The sequence below is a fragment of the Durio zibethinus genome, chromosome 24 (genome assembly GCF_047325235.1).
Source record: "Durio zibethinus cultivar Kanyao isolate XHJ-2024 chromosome 24, ASM4732523v1, whole genome shotgun sequence".
Lineage (NCBI taxonomy): Eukaryota > Viridiplantae > Streptophyta > Magnoliopsida > Malvales > Malvaceae > Durio > Durio zibethinus.
The window spans coordinates 5162962-5186042 of record NC_143185.1 but is presented as its reverse complement, the minus strand read 5'-3'; the positions used below and the strand labels follow the sequence as shown (position 1 = coordinate 5186042).

Genomic DNA, 23081 nt, shown 5'->3' with positions numbered 1-23081 from the left:
AGATTAAAGAATACTTGTCAAATCCACTTGTGTTGGTGCCACCAATCCTAAAAAAACCTTTGATCTTGTACTTAATAGTGTATAAAAATTTAATGGGATCTGTGCTGGGCCAAAAAGATGAAACTGACAAGAAAGAATGAGCAATTTACTACTTGAACGAGAAATTCACTGATTACGAGTCTAAGTATTCACTATTAGAAAAGATGTGTTGTGCATTGGCTTGGACAGCTCGAAGGCTTTGATAATACATGCTTTATCATATCACTTGTCTTATAACAAAGTTGGATCTTATTAAGTATATCTTTGAAAAACATTTATTAATGGGGAGAATAGCACGATGGCAAGTTATGCTTTCAAAATATGATATTATTTATGTGTCTCAAAGGGCTATTAAAGGAAGTGCAATAGTCGAGTTTCTAGTCGATCGTGCAATTGAAGATTATGAGCTAATGAAACTGGATTTTTTTTATAAAGATGTGATGGCCATTGAAGGAAATAAACCTGTTAGGAGGTCTTGGAAGATGTATTTTGTTGGAGCTACTAATGTTTTGGGTCATGGTATTAGGGCAATTTTAATATCCCCTGATGAACACTATTATCCCATCACAACCAGGTTGAAATTCAATTGCATAAATAATATGACTGAATACGAAGCCTGCATTATGGGTTTGCAAGTGGCGATTGAGAAAAAAATCAAAGCGTTAGATGTATTTGGAAATTCAATTCTAGTCTTCTGTCAGTTAAGAAGAGAATGAGAAACTAGAGATTTCAAGTTGATACAGTACCATAAGTACATATTTGAGTTAGTCAAACAATTTGAAGAAGTTCAATTTGAGCATTTGCCTAGAAAAGAAAACCAAGCTACTGATGCACTAGCTACTTTAGCTGCAATGATTAAAATAGATGCAAATACTGAAATCTAACCCATTAAACTGGATATAAAAGATGAACCAGCACATTGTTCAGGTGTTAAAGAAGAAGTTAATGGAAAACCATGGTATCATGATATTATGCAATATATTAAAAGCTAGCAATACCCAGAATATGCAACAGAAAATGATAAGAGGACTATTAGGGGGTTGGCTATGAGTTTCTTTATTGATGGAGATGTCTTCTATAAAATAGGTCAAGATCAAGTACTCTTAAGGTATGTAAATGTAGCTGAAGCGAAGAAGATTATTGAAGAAGTGCATGATGAAGTTTGTAGGGCACATGCAAATGGTCATATAATGGCCAGGTAAATTATGAGGGTTGGATACTATTGGTTGACAATATAGAGTGATTGTATTGATTATGTTAGAAAATGTCATAAGTGTCAGATCTATGCTGACAAGATCCACACTCTTCCAACAATATTGCATGTTTTGTCTCCTCTATAGCCATTCTCTATGTGGGGCATGGATGTCATCGGTCCCATTACTCCAAAAGCTTCAAACGACCATAGATTCATCTTTATGATGATTGATTACTTCACAAAGTGGGTAGAAGTAACATCATATGCTAGCATGACCTGATCTGTGGTATGCAAGTTCATAAAAAAAGAGATAATATACAGATATGAGCTTTTAGAGATAATTATTTTTGATAATACCAAAAACTTAAACAGCAAAATGATGAATCAAGTGTACACTCAATTCAAGATCCATCATCATAATTCAGCATCATATCGTCCAAAGATGAATAAGCAGTGGAAGCTGCAAACAACAATATCAAAAGAATCCTAAAAAAAATTACTGATACTTACAAAGATTGGTATGAGAAGTTACTTTTTGCTTTGCATGCTTATAGAACATCAATCCGAACATCTACTGGGACTATCCCGTTCTCTTTGGTATATGGAATGAAAGCTGTGCTATCGGTCGAAGTGAAAATTCCCTTGCTGAGAATCCTAATGGAGGTAAAGTTAGAGGAAGTAGAATGGGTTCAAAGTCGCTACAAGCAATTGAACCTCATTGAAGAGAAAATACTTACAGCACTTTGTCATGGTCAATTATATCAAAAGAGGATGATGAGAGCACATGATAAAAAAATACATCCCTGTTACTTTAGAGAAAGAGACTTAGTGTCGAAAAAGATCCTTCCAAATAAACATGACAATCGAAAAAAATGGACACCAAATTAAGAGGCCCCGTATGTGGTAAAAAAGGCTCTTTTCGGTGGGGATTGATTTTGGTAAAAATGGACAGAAGTGATTTACCTACCCGATAAACTTAGATGCTATGAAGAAATATTTTGCTTGAAAGAAAAAAATGAAAAATAATGACTCATTTAAGCTGAAAACCTGAAAAAAGGTAGCTTGGGTGCGAAGATGAAGCATTATTCCACAATATAGGGGCAAATGTAGTTTGATGAACTCTGAAGGATCAAAGAAGTCATCTAATTTAGTTTTAAGAAAAGAATCTGCGAATATTTTGTTCATGATTATCTTATGATCATTATTTGGGCACCTTTGTTTCAACTCAAATACTTTGCCATGCATTTATTATCATTCTAATAAAATATGCTATCTTTCCTTTGAAAATAACACCTATCCATTTTTTTATTCTCATTCTCTGTCTGCCATACGAATAGAAGAAATGTGTGATTGCATTTTATTGATCCTGGACTTAAAATGATGAAAAGAAAAACAAACATGAAAGATCTTAGTATTACTTTTTAAAAGTTTACAAAGGCAAATGAAAAAAAAAAAGAGAAAAGCATGGTGAGACATTGATGTTGTAGACTTTTGAAGAAAAGTATCGGTAGGAAAGAATACAATGGTCAGATGTTAAGAATAGATTGGTCATATGGCAATTGTTGAGAATTTTGAACCTTTTTACCACAATGAATAATTTTGATTGCATTACATGCATTGCATTTAGAGCACTCAGTACATGCATCCATGAATAATAATGATAAAGATTTTTCATTTTCTAATCAAACAAAAATTTTCAAAAGAGAGAAATTTACTTGTTCAAATATAAGAACTTAGTTTTGAGAACATATGAGATTTTTAAAGTTATTGAGCCTCTGTTGAGAGGAGCTTTCTTAAAATGAGATTTTTAAAATTGTTGAGCCTCTGCTGAGAGGAGTTTTTTCAAGATGAAATTTTAAAGTTATTGATCCTCTCCTGAAAGGAGCTTTTTCAAATGAGATTTTAAAGTTGTTGAGCCTTTACTAAGAGGAGCTTTTTCAAGATGAGATTTTAAAGTTGTTGAGCCTCTGCTGAGAGGAGCTTTTGTCAAGATAAAATTTAAAAGTTGTTGAGTCTCTGCTGAAATGAGCTTTTTCCAAGATGAAATTATAAAGTTGTTGAGCCTTTACTAAGAGGAGCTTTTTCAATATGAAAATTTTAAAGTTGTTGAGCCTCTGCTGAGATTAGCTTTTTCCAAGATGAAATTTTAAAGTTATTGAGCCTCTACTGAGAGGAGTTTTTTCAAATTTCTAAAGTTGTTGAGCCTCTACTGAGAGAAGTTTTTTTCAAGATAAAATTCAAAAGTTGTTGAGCTTCTACTGAGAGGAGCATTTTTTAGATTTTAAATTTTCAAAAATTATCAAGCCTCTATTGAGAGGAGCTTTTTTCAAGATAAAATTCAAAAGTTGTTGAGCCTCTGCTGAGAGGAGCTTTTCCAAGATGAGATTTTAAAGTTGTTGAGTCTCTGCTGAGAGGAGTTTTCAAGATGGATTTTTAAAGTTGTTGAGCTTCTATTGAGAGGAGCTTTTTCAAGATGATTTTTAAAGTTGTCGAGCCTTTACTAAGAAAAGCCTTTTTCAGATTTTTAAATTTTCAAAAGCTATCAAGCCTCAAGTGAGAGGAGAATTTTTGATTTGATGAGAAAAACTTTCTGAGTAGTTTATATTCAAAAAAAAAAAAGAAGAGGAAAAGAAAAGAAAAAAAAAATCTCTTTGGATTCCGAACAAAATTGTTGTCTTTGTCTTTGTCTTCACTATCTTCTCACTCCTCATTTTTTTCGACATTGATATCAAACTCAATAGAGAAGTAAGCATCCTTATTAGCATTTAATGATTCAACTATATTGCTGGTATTTCAGTTTGTTCATCGGTTGCTCTATCAAATTTGAGTATTACTTTAAAATCATCAAAAAATGGAAAACGTTTGTTTCGTAACCCTCTAGCATGTAAAGGTGACTAGCAAAGTTCAAATAAAGATGTATCAAATAAAAGTCATTAAAAAAAAGGTCAAAAAGATAGATAGGCCATAATATCATCTAAAAAAACTTACCCAAACCCATTCATCAAATACTTTTTTCTCAATTGTGATACATTTTTCTTGATCATTCCATCCAAATTCACTAGAATTTTTCATATCACAAATTACGTGATATTGTCTCTTAAACAACGTAACCTACGATTCGATGTGAGGGTGGCATTAAGTTGTGAGGTAGGAATAACTTGCTTCAACATTTATTCAATATAACTTAGATATCGGACGCAAAATGTCCCATTATCCGTTCTTCATTTAGGATCATCAACCAAAGAATGTAGGCATTAAACCAAACGCGAATCCCTCTCTTTAGTCTATGAATGGTTACCAAAGCCAAAACTATCCAATCATCTTCTAGATGCACTTCAAATGGATTGTAATGGATTGTCATGCAATGAAGACATTTCAATTCCTAATCACATGGTTAGACATTATGAAACAATATCAATATAGTAAATAAAAAATAATCAAGGGAACAAAATAAATGAATACACATGGAAAGAAAGCAATGTGTTCTCCAAATTGTAAAATTCATTGAACACTATCAATCATATGGTACATAAAATAAAAACTATTAGGGTAAACAAATAATAAAATACAAAATATATCTATAATGTTATGAACCCCTAGATTACAACCAATGGATGAATATATCATTAGTTAGATTATCTATTAACTGAGAACAATAATCAGATGGCTTAAAATGCATAATCAAATATTGATTATCAAATTCATCTGGTTGGGAAATACTTCTTTTGGTAAAATCCCCTTCAATAGGATCAAAAACCATTTCAGACCTAATAAAATTATAGATAAGGCAACAAGAAAAAATGATTCTACATTGTGTCTTAATTGAATAAAATGACTTATCCTTTTGAAATTGCCCAACTAGCTTTCAATATATCAAAACATTTTTCGATACAATTTCTTACTTAAGAGTGTTTCATGTTGAACTATTCTTGTGGGATCATCAATTGGAGTCCTACCCTCCAATCACTAAGATGGTATCGTTGACCTTTATAAGGTGCCAAGAATCATTTCCCATTTGTATATTCGGCATTACATAAATAATAATTACCTGTTAGAATGATCAACAACATTGCTAATATGGAAATAAGCAATGTCGTTATTAACATTACACGAACATAATACAAATAATACCTTATGAAAACCTTAACTCATTTCTGTGTGCAATGGCATCCCTTAACACTCTACCATCTATTGCAAAACCTTCTCATTCCGGTAAAACACATATGATTGCATATCTGGGTTATAACTACCAAGGACATTGGAAGCAATTTCATTTTTCCTAGTCCTATATCTAGGCCGATTAACTATGTCAACATTGACTTTAATGTATGTCTTATCTAAGGCACCTAAACAACCCTTGAACCATTTTCATCTATTATGTGTTGAATTTTTTGGTATGGGTTTGGATTTTTTAAACAACAGCGTATACAATCTTAAAATAGAATTTAACACAGAATGAAATTGTCTACTAATTGTCTTTTCAGATCTGGCCACTTAATGCTTCATAATACTATTTTTTGTATGATGGGCAACAATGTAGAGAAAGCTAATTACTAGGTCTTCTATTGACATATGTCTAGATGACTGTAACCCCTATTCTATTTTAAACAAATGATATAATTTTACAAAAATTCTCCTATCATTTTTAATATGATCTACACACTATATATCGCTCTAAAAAATCATTGCGTTTAACTCTTTAATACGTAGCTTATCATAAGATGTTCTATCATAAGGTAGTCTACATCATTTTCTTATGTTAATATTTAATAAAGTTATAGCAACAAAACATAACAAATGTAACAAAGTCTCCATCTAGTTCGATTCCATCATAAGCAGTGTAACCAATCACATCTTTCTTAGTGAAAAACTAGCCATATTTGTTTAGAAGAAAGAATATCATTAAAGTTGAAAACATAATGGAAAGCAAATCTTGGCATATGGTGGATGGAATCCCCCCACATCATCAAGTAAGATAAAAATCACAAACAAAACATTGGAACATTGGAATGAGCTAAAATAATTTAACCACAAAACAAATAATATATATCATAAATGCCTTTAATCTAGAGCTAAACGACATCTAAAAAATGAAAAATAAGTTCATTAAAAGGCAACATGGATTACACACTATCAATCAAAAAGTATACACATCATTTTTTGTAAAAATCGATGATAAACTTAACAAGACAAAGATTAAATGACGAATAAGGAAGCTAAAATTTTTTCAAAAAGAAAAGTAAATGCTATGAGCTAAGATCTTTTGAAACATAAATTTCAATTGTATTTGTAATTATAATTGAAACATGAAGAAGACTTGAAATAAGGCGTTCATATATACAAATGCCATATTTGCAAGTTATATTCTCTTATGCTTCATGATTAGATGCTAGAACGTTCATATTGTCAAAACATGGTTATCAAGAGGGAAACCAAAATTTTAATATAGGACAATTGGGGCGGTTGTAGGAAGAAACACCTCAATTGATAACCAATGAAGATGTTTTTTCATACAAACATCATAATCATTTATTTATAGGCATATCTGAAGAAAGATCATGTCATAACACTCTGATCTATGAACATAAAAAAGAATAGTTTTTAAATAATGATCATTTAAGGCATTTCTTTAACCTAAATGCCTTGAATGATCATCATTTAAAAACTATTCTTTTAAGGCATTTCTTCAACCAAAACTTTATTTGAATGATGATTTATTGAAGGCATTTTTTTAGGAAAAAAACGTCTTAAATGATCATCATTGAAGGCATTTTTAAAGAAAACGCCTTAAATGATCAACATTTAAGGTATTTTTTAAGAAGAAACGCCTTAAATAATAATCATTTAAGGCATTTCTTCAACCCAAATGCCTTAAATGATCATTATTTTAGGTGTTTCTTAAACCTAAAATTTATTTGAATGATGATTTATTGAATAAGATTATTCAAGGTGCTTTTGGCTAAAAGCACCTTGAGTAACCCCATTCAATTTTTTGTAAAGGATTTTTCAAGGCGTTTTTAGCCTCATAAACATTGAAAGAGATTATTCAAAGCATTTTTGGCTAGAAACGCCTTGAATAATCCTACTCAATTTTTTTTAAAGGACTATTCAAGGTATTTTCTGGCAAAAAATGCAACGCATTGAGTAATCTCCTCATAAAAATTGAAAAGGATTATTCAAGGTGTTTCTAGCCAAAAATGCCTTGAATAATCCCTTTCAAAAAATTGGATAGGATTATTCAAGGTATTTTTTACCAAAAACACCAATAATCCCCTCATAAAAATTGAAGGGGATTATTAAAGGCATTTTTGGCCAAAAATGCCTTAAATAACTCCATTCAATTTTTTGTAAGGGACTATTGAAGGTGTTTTTCATGCCAAACGCCATATATAAACCAAATTGTTTACTAGTAGAAACCTATAACTAACTTGCATTCATTTTCAGACATACTTTTCAAAAAAGTAATGACTATTTCACAATTTTTTATTCAAGTCGAATTTGAAAATAACACTACTTTTCCCTATAGAATCCTAGAATACTATAGGGAGAGGTGGGTTTTTAATTTCAAGACATTAGGTACTATTAAAAATCTATCAATTTTTTTTAAAATTAGATTATTTTAAACCAAACGTTAGAAATAAATACCCGATAGTAAGATTTCGAGAGAAAATGTGTGGATTCCCCTAAACTAAATGCCTCTTAGTATAAAATTTTCAGTATTTAGGTCATTTTTAAAATCAATGTTCCCATACTCATTTTTGGAATTTTAAAATATTAACAATTATGAAATATTATAAAATTGAGATCTGAAAAGTTTCATAAAAATCTAAGCTTGAGAAGGTCAAATTACGAAAATACCCTTATAAAGGTATTTTGATAATTTTACACTTTTTGAGGTATTTTTGTGGTTTCAAATGCACCAAAAATCATGAAGTATTATGAAATTAAAATATGGAAAGTTTCATGAAAATCCGAGCTTGAAAAGGTCAAATTATAAAAATACCCTTTTAAGGGTATTTTGATAATTTCATAATTTTTAAGGTATTGCTGTGATTTCAAATGCACCAGAAATCATGAAATATTATGAAATTGAGATATTGAAGGTATCATAAAAATTTGAGCTCGAAAAGGTCAAATTACAAAAATATCTCTCATAGGGGTATTTTGATAATTTCACACTTTCAAATACAACAAAAATTTATAGTGTTTTAAAAGTCACTAAGTTTAATTTTAAATGACATTAATTCAACTTAGATTGTGAATTTTAAGGATTGACCCTAGTTTTATTCATTTTGACCAAGTTTTGTACAATTTTAACTAGAGTTGGCTTTAAGGTTTACTGATTTCATTTATTATTTATTTCTCATGCATTCACATGAAAAGGTATCATCCAAACGTGTCTCATTTTTCTTTATTTATTAGGCCTAAATATTGATGTATTTTATAGGCTCTTTAAGGGTTGTAAATGGCTTTGAGTTAACCATGCTAAAATGTTTTGGATAAAATTTGGTGTCTATAAAGACCATTGTTACCAACTTCACAGCCATTGATGATGTTAAGAGAAGATTCTTATACACATTCTACCATCATTAATTCCTCATTAAAATTGTTGTTTAGCTCAATGTGTCCATCACCTACAATTCAGACATATTTAAACTTTAATTTAGCTTTTTATCTTAAAAATAATGCAGATTATTCTTCACAAGGTACATTATATTCATTGTGTGAATAAGTCCATTTTTAAATAACAAAAATTTCTTTATTATTTTTATTTAAATTTGAACCATTAATGTAGATGGTGAAAAACCTATAGAGATAGATGGTTGTTAAGTTGAGTTTGATGGCAAAGAAAGTATGCATCAAGTGACATACACAAGCAAATTACAAATAAGTTATATTATATTAGTTAAAAAAATAATTTAATTAATATTAAATTCAAACAACTATAAATATTATTTATAGGAAAATATCCAGAACCATGAAACTTTGGAAGACCCACAAAAGTTTATAGAAGTTGTGGAGCAATAATGTGGTATGAAGAGAGAATTGATAAACACAAAAATACGAGAAATCCAAAGTTTAGGTTATGTTGTCTGAATTGAAAAGTTCAACTACTTTTATTGAAAGAGCCCCTTAATTTCTTGAAACAATTGCTTGACCATAACTGAGGCCAACATGTTGCGAAATGTAAAGATAACACTCGAGCATATAACTCCGTATTTGCATATGACCTCTACAGGTAGAGGTCATAGATAAGAAGATTAATGATGTTGGTGGTCCATATGGTTTTAGAATTAGTGGACAAAACCATTATAAGATCGGCTCTTTATTGCCAACCAATGGTATCAGGCCTAAATTTGCATAGTTGTATATATATGACATAAAAAATGAGGTTACCAATTGGTTAGGGCCATGAAATCCAATGAATCTAGCAATAGTTTGGATACTAAAAATGTTTATGGCTTGTTGGCAATGCTTGATGAGCACAACTAACTAGCAAAGGTATTTAGGATGGCAAAAGATAGGTTTCGAGAGTCAGATTATGTGCCTGTAAGTATCAAGCTGATTGGTACATGCACAAAGAATGATCAATAGTATAATTTGCCAACTGCATCAGAAGTTGCTACTCTAATTGTTGAAAACGGTGATGAATCAACAAGTAAATGAGATATGGTTATACAAGAATGTAGAGGTGGCTTACAACGTATCAGTGAACTGCATCCAAGTTTTATGACGATGCAATACCCGTTATTATTTTTGTATGGAGATGATGGGTATCACATTGACATAATGCATAGAGAAATAAAAAGTAGAAATTCAAAAAGAAAAAAACTTACCTAATGACAATACCATGCTTTTCGACTATAATTTTGAGAAAATGAAATGCATACTCTAATTGGCAGTTGTCGTTTAACCCAACAATATTTGGTTGATTGTTTCATGAGAATGCAAGTAGAAAGATTTAGTTGGGTAATGAGAAATCAACAAAAGTTATGATATGACATCCTGCAAGAATTGAAAGATGCAATCTTAAAAGGAGACACAAGACCTTTTTTTGTTAAGAAAAAGATCATTTTGCCATCATTGTCAGTAGCAGTTTAAGGTATATGGTACAAAATTATCAAGATTCAATGGTAATATATAGATAGACAAGTCATCCAGATATATTCTTAACTTTCATATGTAACCCTAAATAGCTTGAGATTATGGAATTCTTAAAGTTAATCCTTGGACAAAAGCCTGAAGATAGGCTTGATATGGTCACTAGAGTCTTTAAGATTAAGTTGGACTAGTCAATTAAAGACTTGACAAAAGGAAAATATTTTGGGTGAGTTAGAGCAGGTTAGCAAATTTTATCTTTAAAGTAGTTTATTTATTTAGTCTTTCTTAAACAATAATGACTAAAATTTATATAGATCTTGGTGTAGTAATATACACCACTGAATTCTAAAAAAGTGGTCTACCGCATGCTCACATTGCACTATTTTTCATTCTGGATGATAAGTTAACAAATGTATCCTTAGTAGATCATTTGATATCTATAGAGCATCCCAATAAGCAAGTAGATCCTATTGCTCACAACACAATTGTTCAATTCATGATGCATGGTCCATGTGGAAACACAAACATAACATCTCTATGCATGATAAATGGCATGTGTTCCAAGCATTATCCAAAATAATTTCAGTCTCAAACAACTATTCGTAAAAATGGATTCCTATCTATAGACAAAAAATGACAACAAGATTGCAACTGTAAGTGCTATTAAATTGGATAATATATGAGTTGTTCCTCATAATGTCGATTTGGTTATAAAATATGATTCACACATTAATGTTAAGTTATGTAACTAGTCTAGATGCATCAAATATTGGTTTAAGTACATGTGTAAGGGAGAAGATAAACCAACATGCTTGATTCAATAGAATGCATCAATCGACAAGAAAACTAGTAAAGAAATTATCACTAAAGTTGATAAGATCAAAAGATACTTGGATTTTCATTATGTATCAGCTTCCAAAGTATGTTAAAAAATATTTCAATTTGATATACAACATCATGAGCCAGCTGTAGAATGATTAACATTCCATCCACCACATGAGCAAAATGTCATTATCCGTGATGATGAAGATTTACATGATGTTTTGAGCAAGCCAAATGTAAATAATATGATGTTCACAGAATGGATGAAAACAAATGGTTGCATGAGGATGTAAGGAATTTAACCTATGTTGATTTCCAAACAATGTGGGTTTGGTGCAAAAGTAAAAAAGAAACAAAAACCTAAAAAGAGAGGAAGGTTTGTCAACATATTCTTTTATGCTCATCTATCTTCTAGGGAGAGATATTTTCCAAGTATACTCTTCAATATTGTAAAAGCCCATAAATCCTTTAAAGATATAAAGACAGTTGATAGGATTATTTATCCGACTTATAAAGATACATGTAGAGCATTGAGATTGCTTGAAGGTAATTATGAGTGGCATGAAATGTTACGTGAAGCATCTGTATGGGCTACCAGACATCAATTATGTGATCTATTTGTTACCATTCTTTTTTTTGTGAAGTTACAAAATCGAATGAGTTATGGAACAAGAATTAGGAGCTACCCTCTAAGGATATTCTATTTCGACAAAGAATGGCATATAGATGACCAAACCTAAAATTGACTCCTAAACAATTGCACAACTATACTTTGTTTAAGATCGAGAAGATAATAAAACAGAATAGAAGATCATTAAGAGAGTTTAAGACTATTCCTTACCTTAATTTGGTGTCAATCATTTGTAAACACAATTCATTAGTTTTGGAAGAAATGAGTTATGATAGAGATGTGTTGTTATGAGATCATAGTAACCTATATGATGGACTCAATAGTGGATAAAAAGCTATATATGATGTTGTTATTTGTTCTATAGACAATGTTAGTGATGGATTTTTTTTTTGTTTATGGAAGTATAGGTACTGGAAAGACATTTTTATGGAGAACAATTATTTCTAAGATCTAATCTCAAGGTAATATTGTTGTTGTAGTTGCATCTTTAGGTATTGCTATTTTATTATTACTTGAAGGGAGAACAGTGCACTCTAGATTTAAAATTCCTATAAAGTTAGATAAAAACTCATGTTGTAATGTTAAGCAAGGCAGTCCATTTGCTAAATTACTCTACAAGGCAACTTTGATCATATATGATGAAGCTCCAATGGCATACGGACATGCATTTGAAGCTGTTGATTGTGTGTTATGAGATATTATGCATTTCAGTGATCCTAATTCTAATTAAAAGATTTTTTGGGGGAAAACTATGATATTAAAAGGTGATTTTAGTCAAATATTGCCAATGGTTTCTCAAGGTAGTAGAAGTGACATTATAGTTACTATAATTTGTAGATCTATAATTTGTAGATCTAAAATTTGAGAACATTGTCAAATATTTATTCTCTCAATTAATATGCGATTGAGAAATTAATCATGCAACTCAATGTTAGACTTTAGCCAATGGTTATTATACTTGGATGATGGTAGGTTGCCTTCAGTTGGACCAAGTGAAAGTGCAAATTCAACATGGATTAATATTCCAGATGAGTTTTTAATTCCACATGGGAATGATTCAATAAGGCAAATTGTTAATTATACATATCCTAATTTGAAAAATACATTCAACAATCCATCTTATTTAAAGGATTGAGCTATATTAGCATTGACTAATGAAGTAGTTAATCAGGTCAATACTTACATACTTTCAAAGCTTCCTGGTAAAGTAAAAAAATATCTCAATGCTGATGGATTTCACCTACCTCAGGTAATGTTGAATAACAATCTATTTTATATCCTTCAGAATTCTTGAATTCACTTAAGTTTCCTAAGGTACCTAATCATGAAATTGATTTGAAAGTTGGGGTTCCTATTATTCTTTTATGCAACATAAATCAAAATGTTGGTCTTTCCAATGGTATTAGATTGGTTATCACAAAATTGAGTTCTAAGGTAATTAAAGCTGAAACAATAACTGGGACTAATGTGAGGAGTTGGTTGTTCATCCCTAGAGTGGAAATGTTCCTTTTAGAGTCAAAATGGTCGTTCACTCTAACACGAAGACAGTTCTTAATCAAAGTTTGTTTTGCAATGACCATAAATGAAAGTCAAGGACAAACATTTGAAAATGTCGGTGTGTATTTGCCAAAATTGGGTTTCACTTATGGCCAATTATATGTAGCTACTTCCAAAGTAACATCACAAGAGGGATTAAAATTTTTAATTGAAAACAATGACCATGATATTCATTCATGCACGAATAATGTTGTATACACTAAGGTGTTTTATGATGTTTTCCAAAGGTGACGAGCTTGATTTAATATTTAATTGTTTAATGTTTATATATATTTAAAAATTTATGCATTTTTATTTTAATTATATTTAATATTTAAATAATTCAAAAATTCCATTATCCTCTTATAAGGCATAATGCAAGGTTACTAATACTTATGATAGATTTCAACAATTAGAGACCAATGGAAGGTTAAAGTAAGAATCACTAGAATGTGGGATGTTGTTAATGTTAATAAGAATGAAAAAGTTATAGGTTTGAGAATGATTCTATTGGATGAAAATGTGAGAGCTTTATTTACCTTAATTTGTACACAATAGATTATTCATTTTATATATCTCTAATAAAATTATTCAATAAACATTTTTTTATAGGATGATCATATTCATGCAATGGCATTCAAAAATTTGGTAGACAAGTATCGTACACTACTAATGGAAGGAAATGTTTACATGATTCAAAATTTCAAAGTTTCCAATGTGTCTAGCTCCTATCGAATTGTGAAAAACAATTTGATGGTCTACTTTAAACCTAATACATTTTGTCAAAATTGTTAATGGTTTGAATAGTTCACTTAAGTTGCATAAGTTTGAGTTTCTGAAGTTTGATGCTATTCAATCGCATTATCATGATAAAACATATTTGACAAGTCCATTGACTTCAACTTTCTATAATTCTTTTTAATTTTGCATTTTATATTAATTTGACTAATTATACTTTGAAACTATTTGATCCTTAAATATGTTATTGGAAAATTGAGCAAAATAAGTTCAATCATGAATCAAGATGTTTGTAGTGAAAAAAGTAAACAAAAGAGTATCAAAAATAAAAAATGCAATGTATGCATTGAGAAATTCTTAATTAGATAATGCATATGTGAAATTAATTATTTAACTAACTATTTTGATTTTTTTTTCTCATAGGGGAAACTCAATGGAAATTACTCTTTGGGGTGGAGTTGCATATTAACTTGATGATAGTATTTTGGCAAGCAATAATGAAACTATCATATTGGTTGTGACATCTACCTTTGTCAAACAATTTAAAGGTAAGTAAAAAAAAACTATATTTTAATTAATTTAGTTTTAATCCCAATTATTTAAACAATGTTTCTTATATTGAATATTTAATTTAGGTAAATATAATTTATCATCTATGTCAGCAACAAAGGTATACAAGAACTTGGATATACCTGAAGTTGTTATAATTCCAAATAGGTACTTACGTATTTATCAATAGTAGATATAAAATTATTTAAAAAATATTGAACCATACAAATGATATAATGCATTTCAAAAAATATATATTTATAAATTCTGATGCAAATACAGTCAAATTATTGGTGATTCTCAAGTCCAAAAGTCTTTGACACCAATAAAAGAAGTTGCATCTTCCAAAGAAATGTTGTTTGCAAATAGGAGATTGATAGCTGATATTTTATCATGTCATGAATAACAATTCATCCAAGGTAAGGACTATAGACTTTAGTTAAATATATTTCAATTTAAATATATATTGTGTTATAATTCAAAAAAATACTTCTTATTTTTACTACCAACAGGAGAAAAAGTTAACCTATCGAAGTACTATAATGCAAATCAACACGAGGTATGGATGGTATTATTTGTCATGTACAGTGCATAAAAAAAAGGTGTTAGAAGCTGGCAGAGGTTATGCTTGCAAGGATTGTGTACTTCAAACCCAACTTCCATTTGTAAGATATCATTAAATTCCATCATCATTATATGTCAATTTAAGTAAAATTTATTGAGATATTTTTAAATAAGTAATTTTTAAAACATAATCATTTGAATATTTACTTTTTTTTTCATTTTTTTCAATTGATGGTAAGTTTGATAATTATTAATATTCCATCATAGGTACAAATTAATTATCAATGTATCAGATGAGCTTGACAATGCATCATTTGTCTTTTTTATGAAAAACCTAATTGAATTCTAGAGTATACAGCTGAATAATTGTTTCAAATAAAAAATGAGGTTATATCACATTCAAAATAATTTTCTAAATTTGTATAAATATCAATGTTATTTAATTAAATTTATATAAAACTCATTCATAGGAAAATGGAGATGCCAAAGTGGAAAAAATATGGGAAGAGTTGATAGGCCGTTCATTTATTTTTGAAGTAGTAATCAATAATTACAATTTTTTTCATGAAAGTTTAAGATTGACTGTTATATATGTTCATCAGATACTTTATGCAAAGAAGAGTCAATATTTACTTTAAATAATACAAAAAGTACGTAGTTTAATACATTTCATTAAAACTTTTTGTCAATAATTTTCTTAAATAATTGTTTATAATTTAATACTATTATTTAAAATTTAAAACTATTTCATTTCAGTTTTTATAGGAATATAATTCCATATAAGATGTCAACATCAAAACAATTGAAAGGGACAAAGATTTGAAAGCCATAAATATACTAAAGATTATGATATTACTGAAACTCCTACAGAAAAAATATACATAAGAGTAAGTTATCACATATATTATTTAAACATTTAAAATCATTATTTTTTTTAAATAAATAAAATTTATCTTAAAATTACATAAATTTGATGGTGTACAAAAATGATAAAAGAAATTGGAAATAAATTGAATAAAGTTCATTTGAAGCGATAAGATTTTTAGTTTTTATTTTAATATTTTGTTGGCATAATTAATAATTTTTTTACAACATCTTTTGGATTTTTTTTCTTCCTCCACTATTATTTATCATATATTTTAAAGATTATTAATTTGTTAATTAAAATTTTTATTTTTTTATGAGTTGATATTTTAATTATATTATTTATTTTTATATATTTATTTTGAACATATTAATAATTTAATATTTTTATTTTTATTTTTATTTAAATTTAAATAAAATAAAAATAATCCATGCATTACAAGTTAATTTATATATATATAATAGCCCACTTAATACCGTGAGTTTATTAACTCCAATTCAATTTACAGCCAAAAATTTCCACAAATCTAGATGCCTTCTCTCTTTGTACTGGGGCTGTTATATCTTATCTTTAATTTAAAACTTGTTAATGTTTTTCTTGGCCTTTAATCATTGACTACTCTAAACTAATTCCTACGTTTATAGTAGAGATAATTTAGTTTGGTGAACTTTCAATTTTGTCATATTTATTGTTGAACAATATGATAGAGAAACATTCAGTTGTATATATTATTTAATTAATGATCAAGTTGCGTATTTCTCTATCAATTCTCTATCTCAATTTATTATGGCATGTTTTTTAAAGTTAATCAATAAAACAAATGATTAAATGGATAAGCGTCGATTTTTGAAAATTTTATTGTGAAATTTAAAAATTTTATTATCAATTTATAAAGATAGTAATCTTAAAGATATGTTCAAAAAATATCTTGGAAAACATTATAACTTCTTTAAAGTAATATATCTTTTGGTTTTAAAAATGAAAATTGTATTAAAAGGTAATCTTTTGATTCTAAAAATTAAAATTTTGTTAAAGTAAATGTATGCCTGCAGCCTACAACATGTACGCAAGAAGAATATTTCATGCAAAAGCATATTTTATCGTTTTTTTCAAAGTTTATTAATAAAATCTTTCGCTTCTTAAATATCATTTCGAGTAATATACATATTTGATAAAAATTACTTTATTAATCAAATATGATATGAGCACTTTATTCTTTTTTAATTACATGAAGGTTTCGTTGATGAGAAATTGAAGATGAAAATTAGAAGAAGAGAACAATGAAGAGATGGAAAATTGAGAGAATAGAAGAAGAAATAAAACGTCAAACGTTGAGATGCAAAACAAGCCTGTAACCTGTAAAAGGCTGACAAGAAATTGCTAAATTGTGAGTGAGCGGATAGGAGATAGGAATTGGGGCGGATGGGAATTAGGTGTCAGGGAGATAATTTTGATAGGATGCTTGTATTTGCAACTCAAATTTTACTTTACACAACAATTAATTAATTTTAATTTTAAATTATATAAAATTCATAAAAATTTGATATGAAGCCTATATTTATAAGTTATGAATCCTTATATAATTTTTGAATGTAATTGGATAATTTTAAGATTATTGTAAAAGAAAAATAACACTCCAAATTCAAAACCCAATTCCCTAAAATTACAATTCCTTTACCATCCTCATCATTCCCTCATTTACACCCCAAACCCCTAAATCCTTTTCCTTCAATGTTTCCATCTCCTATCCTTCTATTCTCACTCAGATCAATCTTAAAATTATTAATTTTCAAACGAGATTAATAGTTTCAAGTCATCTATTCCAATATAGAGATATTTATTTATGATGGTTGAATGATTGAATGGGCTTATGATTTGTAATTTGTGATTTTTTCGTAAAATTGTTACTTAAAGGAATGCATTTTTATATGTTTTTGTAAGTTTTGGGATTTGTATATTCGAAAACTTATTAAAATTTTTTAAAGTTTTGAGATTTTTAAAATTTTTATATATGTATTTCATAAATATTATAAATCAAGAATAAGAAGAGTTAAAGGGTAATTTATTAAAAGTTAATTAAATAATTTCATTTGGAGTATTTTTGTAATAAAAAAAATTAGGTGTAATAAATTGTTTTAGTTAAAAACTCCTTTTGGTTTAAAAAAATACTAAAACGGCTGTTGCATTGACTTATAATAATACACATATCCTGGATATATTGTAGCTGGACATCATAAAACCCACGCATTGAAAGATATAAATAAATAAATAAATAATTAATTAATTAATTATAACATTTCATTTGTCATTATATAATTATTATTAAAAAAGAATTAACATTTCATTTGTCATTATATAATTATTATTAAAAAAGACTTGCTTTTCACTACGTTAAAATTTTTAAATTTTATAAATGAATTAAATTATAACAGACATGACTGTTTAAATACATTTAAAAATTAATATCATAATATGATTAATTAAATTACGTGGCATTTTATTTTAAATTCAATTGTAAATTCTAAAAATTCTAATGTGTATAAAAGAATAGTAATAATCTTTAAATAACTCTAAAATATATATATATATATATTATATAACAACATGCAAAAACAAATTTGTCATATAGTTGTTTATGTGGACAACTATTTTAAATGATATGTAATATAATTTTTTTAAAAATAAGATAATTCCTTTTAATTACAAATTAAAATAATTTTAAATTTAATCAAATATCAAAATTATTTAAATTGTAATTAAAAATCAAATCAATTTAGAGATATATATTCTAAAATTAAAAATATGAAATATGGATTTTATTTTTTAATAAATAATTTTAGTTGTTCACCAAATAACCTTATTTAAAAAATTATTTACTTATCAAAATATTTCAAACATATTTAAAAATTACAAAGATTAAGTTTATCCAAATATTTGAATAATATTTTTTTATCTTGATTTAAAAAATTATATTTTTAAAAAAATTTATATAAGACATTAAAAATTCAACTAATTTTATGTAAGATTTGGAAAATTAAAAAAATTTTCATCTTAAATCTTTAAATAATAAATTATCAAAATAATTATATATATTTGAACTCTAATTATCAAATTTATATTTAAAAATAAATGCAAAAAATTTAATATTATCTTTATCACCTATTATATCCATTCTAAATTTTAAAAAAATTAATTTAAAAATTATCTATTTAATCTTAATTGCCACTAAAAATTATTCTACAAATTTAAGACTATAAATGTAATGTTTTATACATCAATTTTTTTTTTGTTATTTCAATAACTTTTTTTAAGGTATATTCTATTACTATTGCAAATTTTTTTGTTTATAAATTTTTTAAAGATATATTTTGTTATTATTACAATTTCATTCTTATGAAAAAGAGTTTTTTTTTCAATTTATTTTTTCCTTTTCCACATATTTTTTAACATTTTTCATATTTTATATAATAATTTAGTTAAGATTACTAAAGTAAAAATGTGTTAATACTTCTTTTATTATTTAATTTGTCATTCAATAATATATATTTTTATTTTTTAAAAAAAGGCATAATTTATTTTTATTTAATATAATTTTGCAGATATATAAATATTATTATAAACAAAAATATCCAAAGGAAAGATAATTTTTTTTTGTTGTTTTCATAAAATTTATATTTTAATAACAAGTCAATATATATAAATTTTGTATATGTTATGAGTTTTAAAGATTTGAATATAATTTTAAAAAAAATTAATTTATATATATTTATATTAAATAAATAAAACTATTTCATATACCACACTAGTTATGATCTAGTTTACTATATATTTAAAAAAGGAAAAAATAAGGAAGAGCTTTGTGTAATTAACAATTAAGGCATACAAAAGGAGGTTTTTCTTATCATAGGGTACATTAAAATCTTAATTCCCAAAATGAGGTACTTTTAATCTTTTTTCTATAAATAAGGTATTTTAAGTCTATGTCATTGTCTCCGTGCTCAAATTGTCAACATTACAATGAACACCATTTTTTATCGCTTTTGCTCTGTCTTTTCTTTTTTTTTCTTTTAATATTTTTTCCTTTCTCCTGTAATGCTTTTCTTCTCCTCCATGCGAACAAAATTGCGGAAAAGATTAACTGATGCTTTTCTATAACTGATGCTTTAATTTGTTTGTTTGCTTCCTTGAATTCTCTCCCTCCATTGGTGCTCTCGATGCAAGTTTGAAAAGAATAGAAGTCTAGGCTTCAAAGGAAGAATTTCAAATGATAGTACCGGATTTTGGACGTGGGTGAAAATTTGTTAGGAACGAGGGAATCGTTTTAAATTATTTTACATTGTAATTAAAGATTAACCAATAATGGTAAATAGAAGTGGTGAGAAAAGAAAAGACAAGAAAAGTAAGAAAATGAAAAATAAAAAATAAAAAATAAAATTAATCCAATTTACAAGTAAACAATGTAGATAATGATACATGGTTGACATTGCTTTTAGTATTCCATTTAAAGAAAAAAGATTAAAAGTGCCTTTATTTGGGAATAAAAGTTTGAATGTACACTTGTGCAGGAAAAAACTCAATACAAAAGACCTTTCCTGCCAATTAATAAATTTATTAGCAAAGATTGGCCTCCACCAGATGACAACAAATATCTTAATTACAGCCTTATTCATAAGACAACATTTATGGATTACTACTATTAAGCAATGATATATTAATTCCACTAGAAGGAGCTAGGGCGAACCAGTTTTTGCCAGCATAGCAGTAGCAGCCGCCTTGGCTTTCTCTTTGTGCTCTTCTTCATCCATTGTATCACAAATTGTCCCACCCCTTGTCTCCGGTAACCCAAGCACTGGTAGCCCACAAACCCCTATCACCAACCCAAATACCCCATACGATAACAGCTCATTTTTCCTCCCAGCCGCCACCAGCACTGGGCTGAACACTCCCCCGAACACAAGCGCCTGCCTCGCCATTGAGATTGCCGAGTTCCTCACGCAAGTGGGAAACAGCTCTATTGTGTATATCAGTACCATGTTGAACGCTTGGCAAGCGCTGAAAAAGGATACCAGCTCCAGTCCTATTTGAAAAACTGGCCACACTTTGCCAATCACCACACAAAGCACACTGCATATCCCACTTAAGATTGTGAAGCCCAACAATGAGCCTTTCCGGTTTAATTTCCCTACAAGGAAGAATATAATCAATGATGCTGGGAGCTCCGATAACGCATTAAATGTGACGCTCAGGTAGAGGTTGAATGATAGATTTCCCAGGCTTAATGGCATGCCGTAGTACACCATCCCAATCCCAAAACCTGATAACATAACCGCTGCTAACCTTCGAAAAGCCCATCTCTTGTTCAAAAGTATCTTGATTGAGGAGTAAAGATCAGCATTCCATGACTCTTGCTCGATTAAGACATTGGAAAAACTCATTGTTAAGACAGTCTGATTAGCCTGAGCCATGCTTTTGAGGGTTGAAACTGCTTCCTCTTTGCGTCCACGGACGAAAAGCCATCTTGGAGACTCATGGACTAAGAAACGAACTAGTATACAATAGAAGATTGATGGTACCGAAATCCATAGATAAAGAGTTCTCCATGAAGAACCTTTATTTATAAATGCTATTAGTGGTAATGATAAAAAGCCTAAGGTAAAACAAAAGAAACCAATAGCTCCAACCTGGCCTCGCCATCGTTTTCCCACTAGCTCGGTTGATAACACAAGTGCACAAGTTCCAATGCTTGCGCGGCCAAAACCGTTGATGAATCTCAAGGCTGAATAGATCCATATATTGGAAGAGAAGACGGTGAAGATGGAAGATAAAGACATCATCAGACATGAGAAAACGAGCATATTTTTGCGGCCAAGAGTTGAGTCCGCGAGTGTTGCTAGCGCAAGCCCACCTGTTAGGCAGCCCATAAAGAAAGAGGAGGCAGGTAGCCCTCTGACGATAGAACTAGAACATTCAAGGCCCCATTCCGATATGATTGATGTGTGTGCAGGCCAATCCCAAGACCATGAATTTTTGGGGAGTAGGCAAATGTTGGAGAATGAGTTACAAACTGACTCGTGTACCACTTGAGTGCAGTGCCATGATGGTTCAGCATTAGTGAATACACTAATGAAAGTTTGCTGTGCGTCAAAGACCCAAGCAAATGATACAAGTATTGCTTGCAGGAATTGCGACCACCCGAAGTCTCCGATACACCGTTCAATTGCCTCATCGAGGGACCGAGGCTGTTTGCGTTCTACCGGCTGATCATAGTGAGAAAGAAGCGGTGTTGGATCTGCCATACACAGCAAGAAGCAAATGAATCCGTATTGTTTTGATAAGAGTTTATGCCTTTGGTGGTTTATATGACTATATATGTTGAGCGCAAGCACAAGGCCAATACGAGTAGGGATAAGCTTTGGTAGGCTAATGATTTTGGCAACATTTTCTAAGACTTTAACGGGTGGAGAGATATATATATATATATATATATTTATATAACTTTTAACATTATCAATTACTAGATTACACATCATCACCAGTGACATAGAGTTCCATCTAGTAAACAGCCGTAAAATATCACACGACATGAGAGAAAATATCACACATTTGCTCTTTGTCATGATTAAGATAAAAAATAAAATGTGCATGTGGTTTGCAAATAATATTTTTCATATAATATATACAGCATGTATAAGCTGCCTCGAAATGCAAACATATTATTGGCTTAAAAATATGTCAAAATCTTTAAATGCACAAGGAGAAAGTTGTTTTTCGTAACAGTTTTACATTTTTGTAAATTACATATAATATTTGTTATTTGAAACAAGAGATTTAAACTTTGCTCAAGCTCAAAGATCATGCACTAATAATTAAGTCACAGGTACAATTATATCTAATTTTAGCTTTCGCATGTTAAATAATTAGTCATTATCGGTTCATTCAAGGTTTGTAAGAATGATTTTTTTTTTTTTTTTTATATTCCTGTCAAAGTTATTTTTAGACTTTAAATCTAATCTCCTCTTGAACAATTTTAAAGACATATA

At 28.9% G+C, this 23081-nt stretch overlaps 1 protein-coding gene and 1 pseudogene across 2 annotated transcripts; one reads left to right on the top strand and one right to left on the bottom strand.

Annotated features, from left to right (window-relative positions):
• Positions 1-320: 320 nt before the first annotated feature.
• LOC149511879 (uncharacterized) lies at positions 321-1956 on the top strand. Its single transcript, XM_089753444.1, has 3 exons — positions 321-666; positions 1126-1199; positions 1789-1956. Exons 1-3 carry the CDS (start codon positions 321-323, stop codon positions 1954-1956), a joined length of 588 nt encoding a protein of 195 aa, XP_089609570.1.
• Positions 1957-20541: 18585 nt separating this feature from the next.
• LOC111276664 (organic cation/carnitine transporter 3 pseudogene) lies at positions 20542-22478 on the bottom strand (annotated as a pseudogene). The gene has a single exon (XR_016333187.1). The product of XR_016333187.1 is annotated as an organic cation/carnitine transporter 3 pseudogene (transcript).
• Positions 22479-23081: the final 603 nt, after the last annotated feature.

Bases quoted from the DNA above. Each gene is read 5' to 3' on its own strand.
- LOC149511879 (XM_089753444.1), top strand. From the start codon at position 321: ATGGGGAGAATAGCACGATGGCAAGTTATGCTTTCAAAATATGATATT. The intron at 667-1,125 runs GTTTGCAAGTGG...TCTATAAAATAG, and splicing joins ATACGAAGCCTGCATTATGG to GTCAAGATCAAGTACTCTTA. The intron at 1,200-1,788 runs GTTTGTAGGGCA...GCATGCTTATAG, and splicing joins TTGAAGAAGTGCATGATGAA to AACATCAATCCGAACATCTA.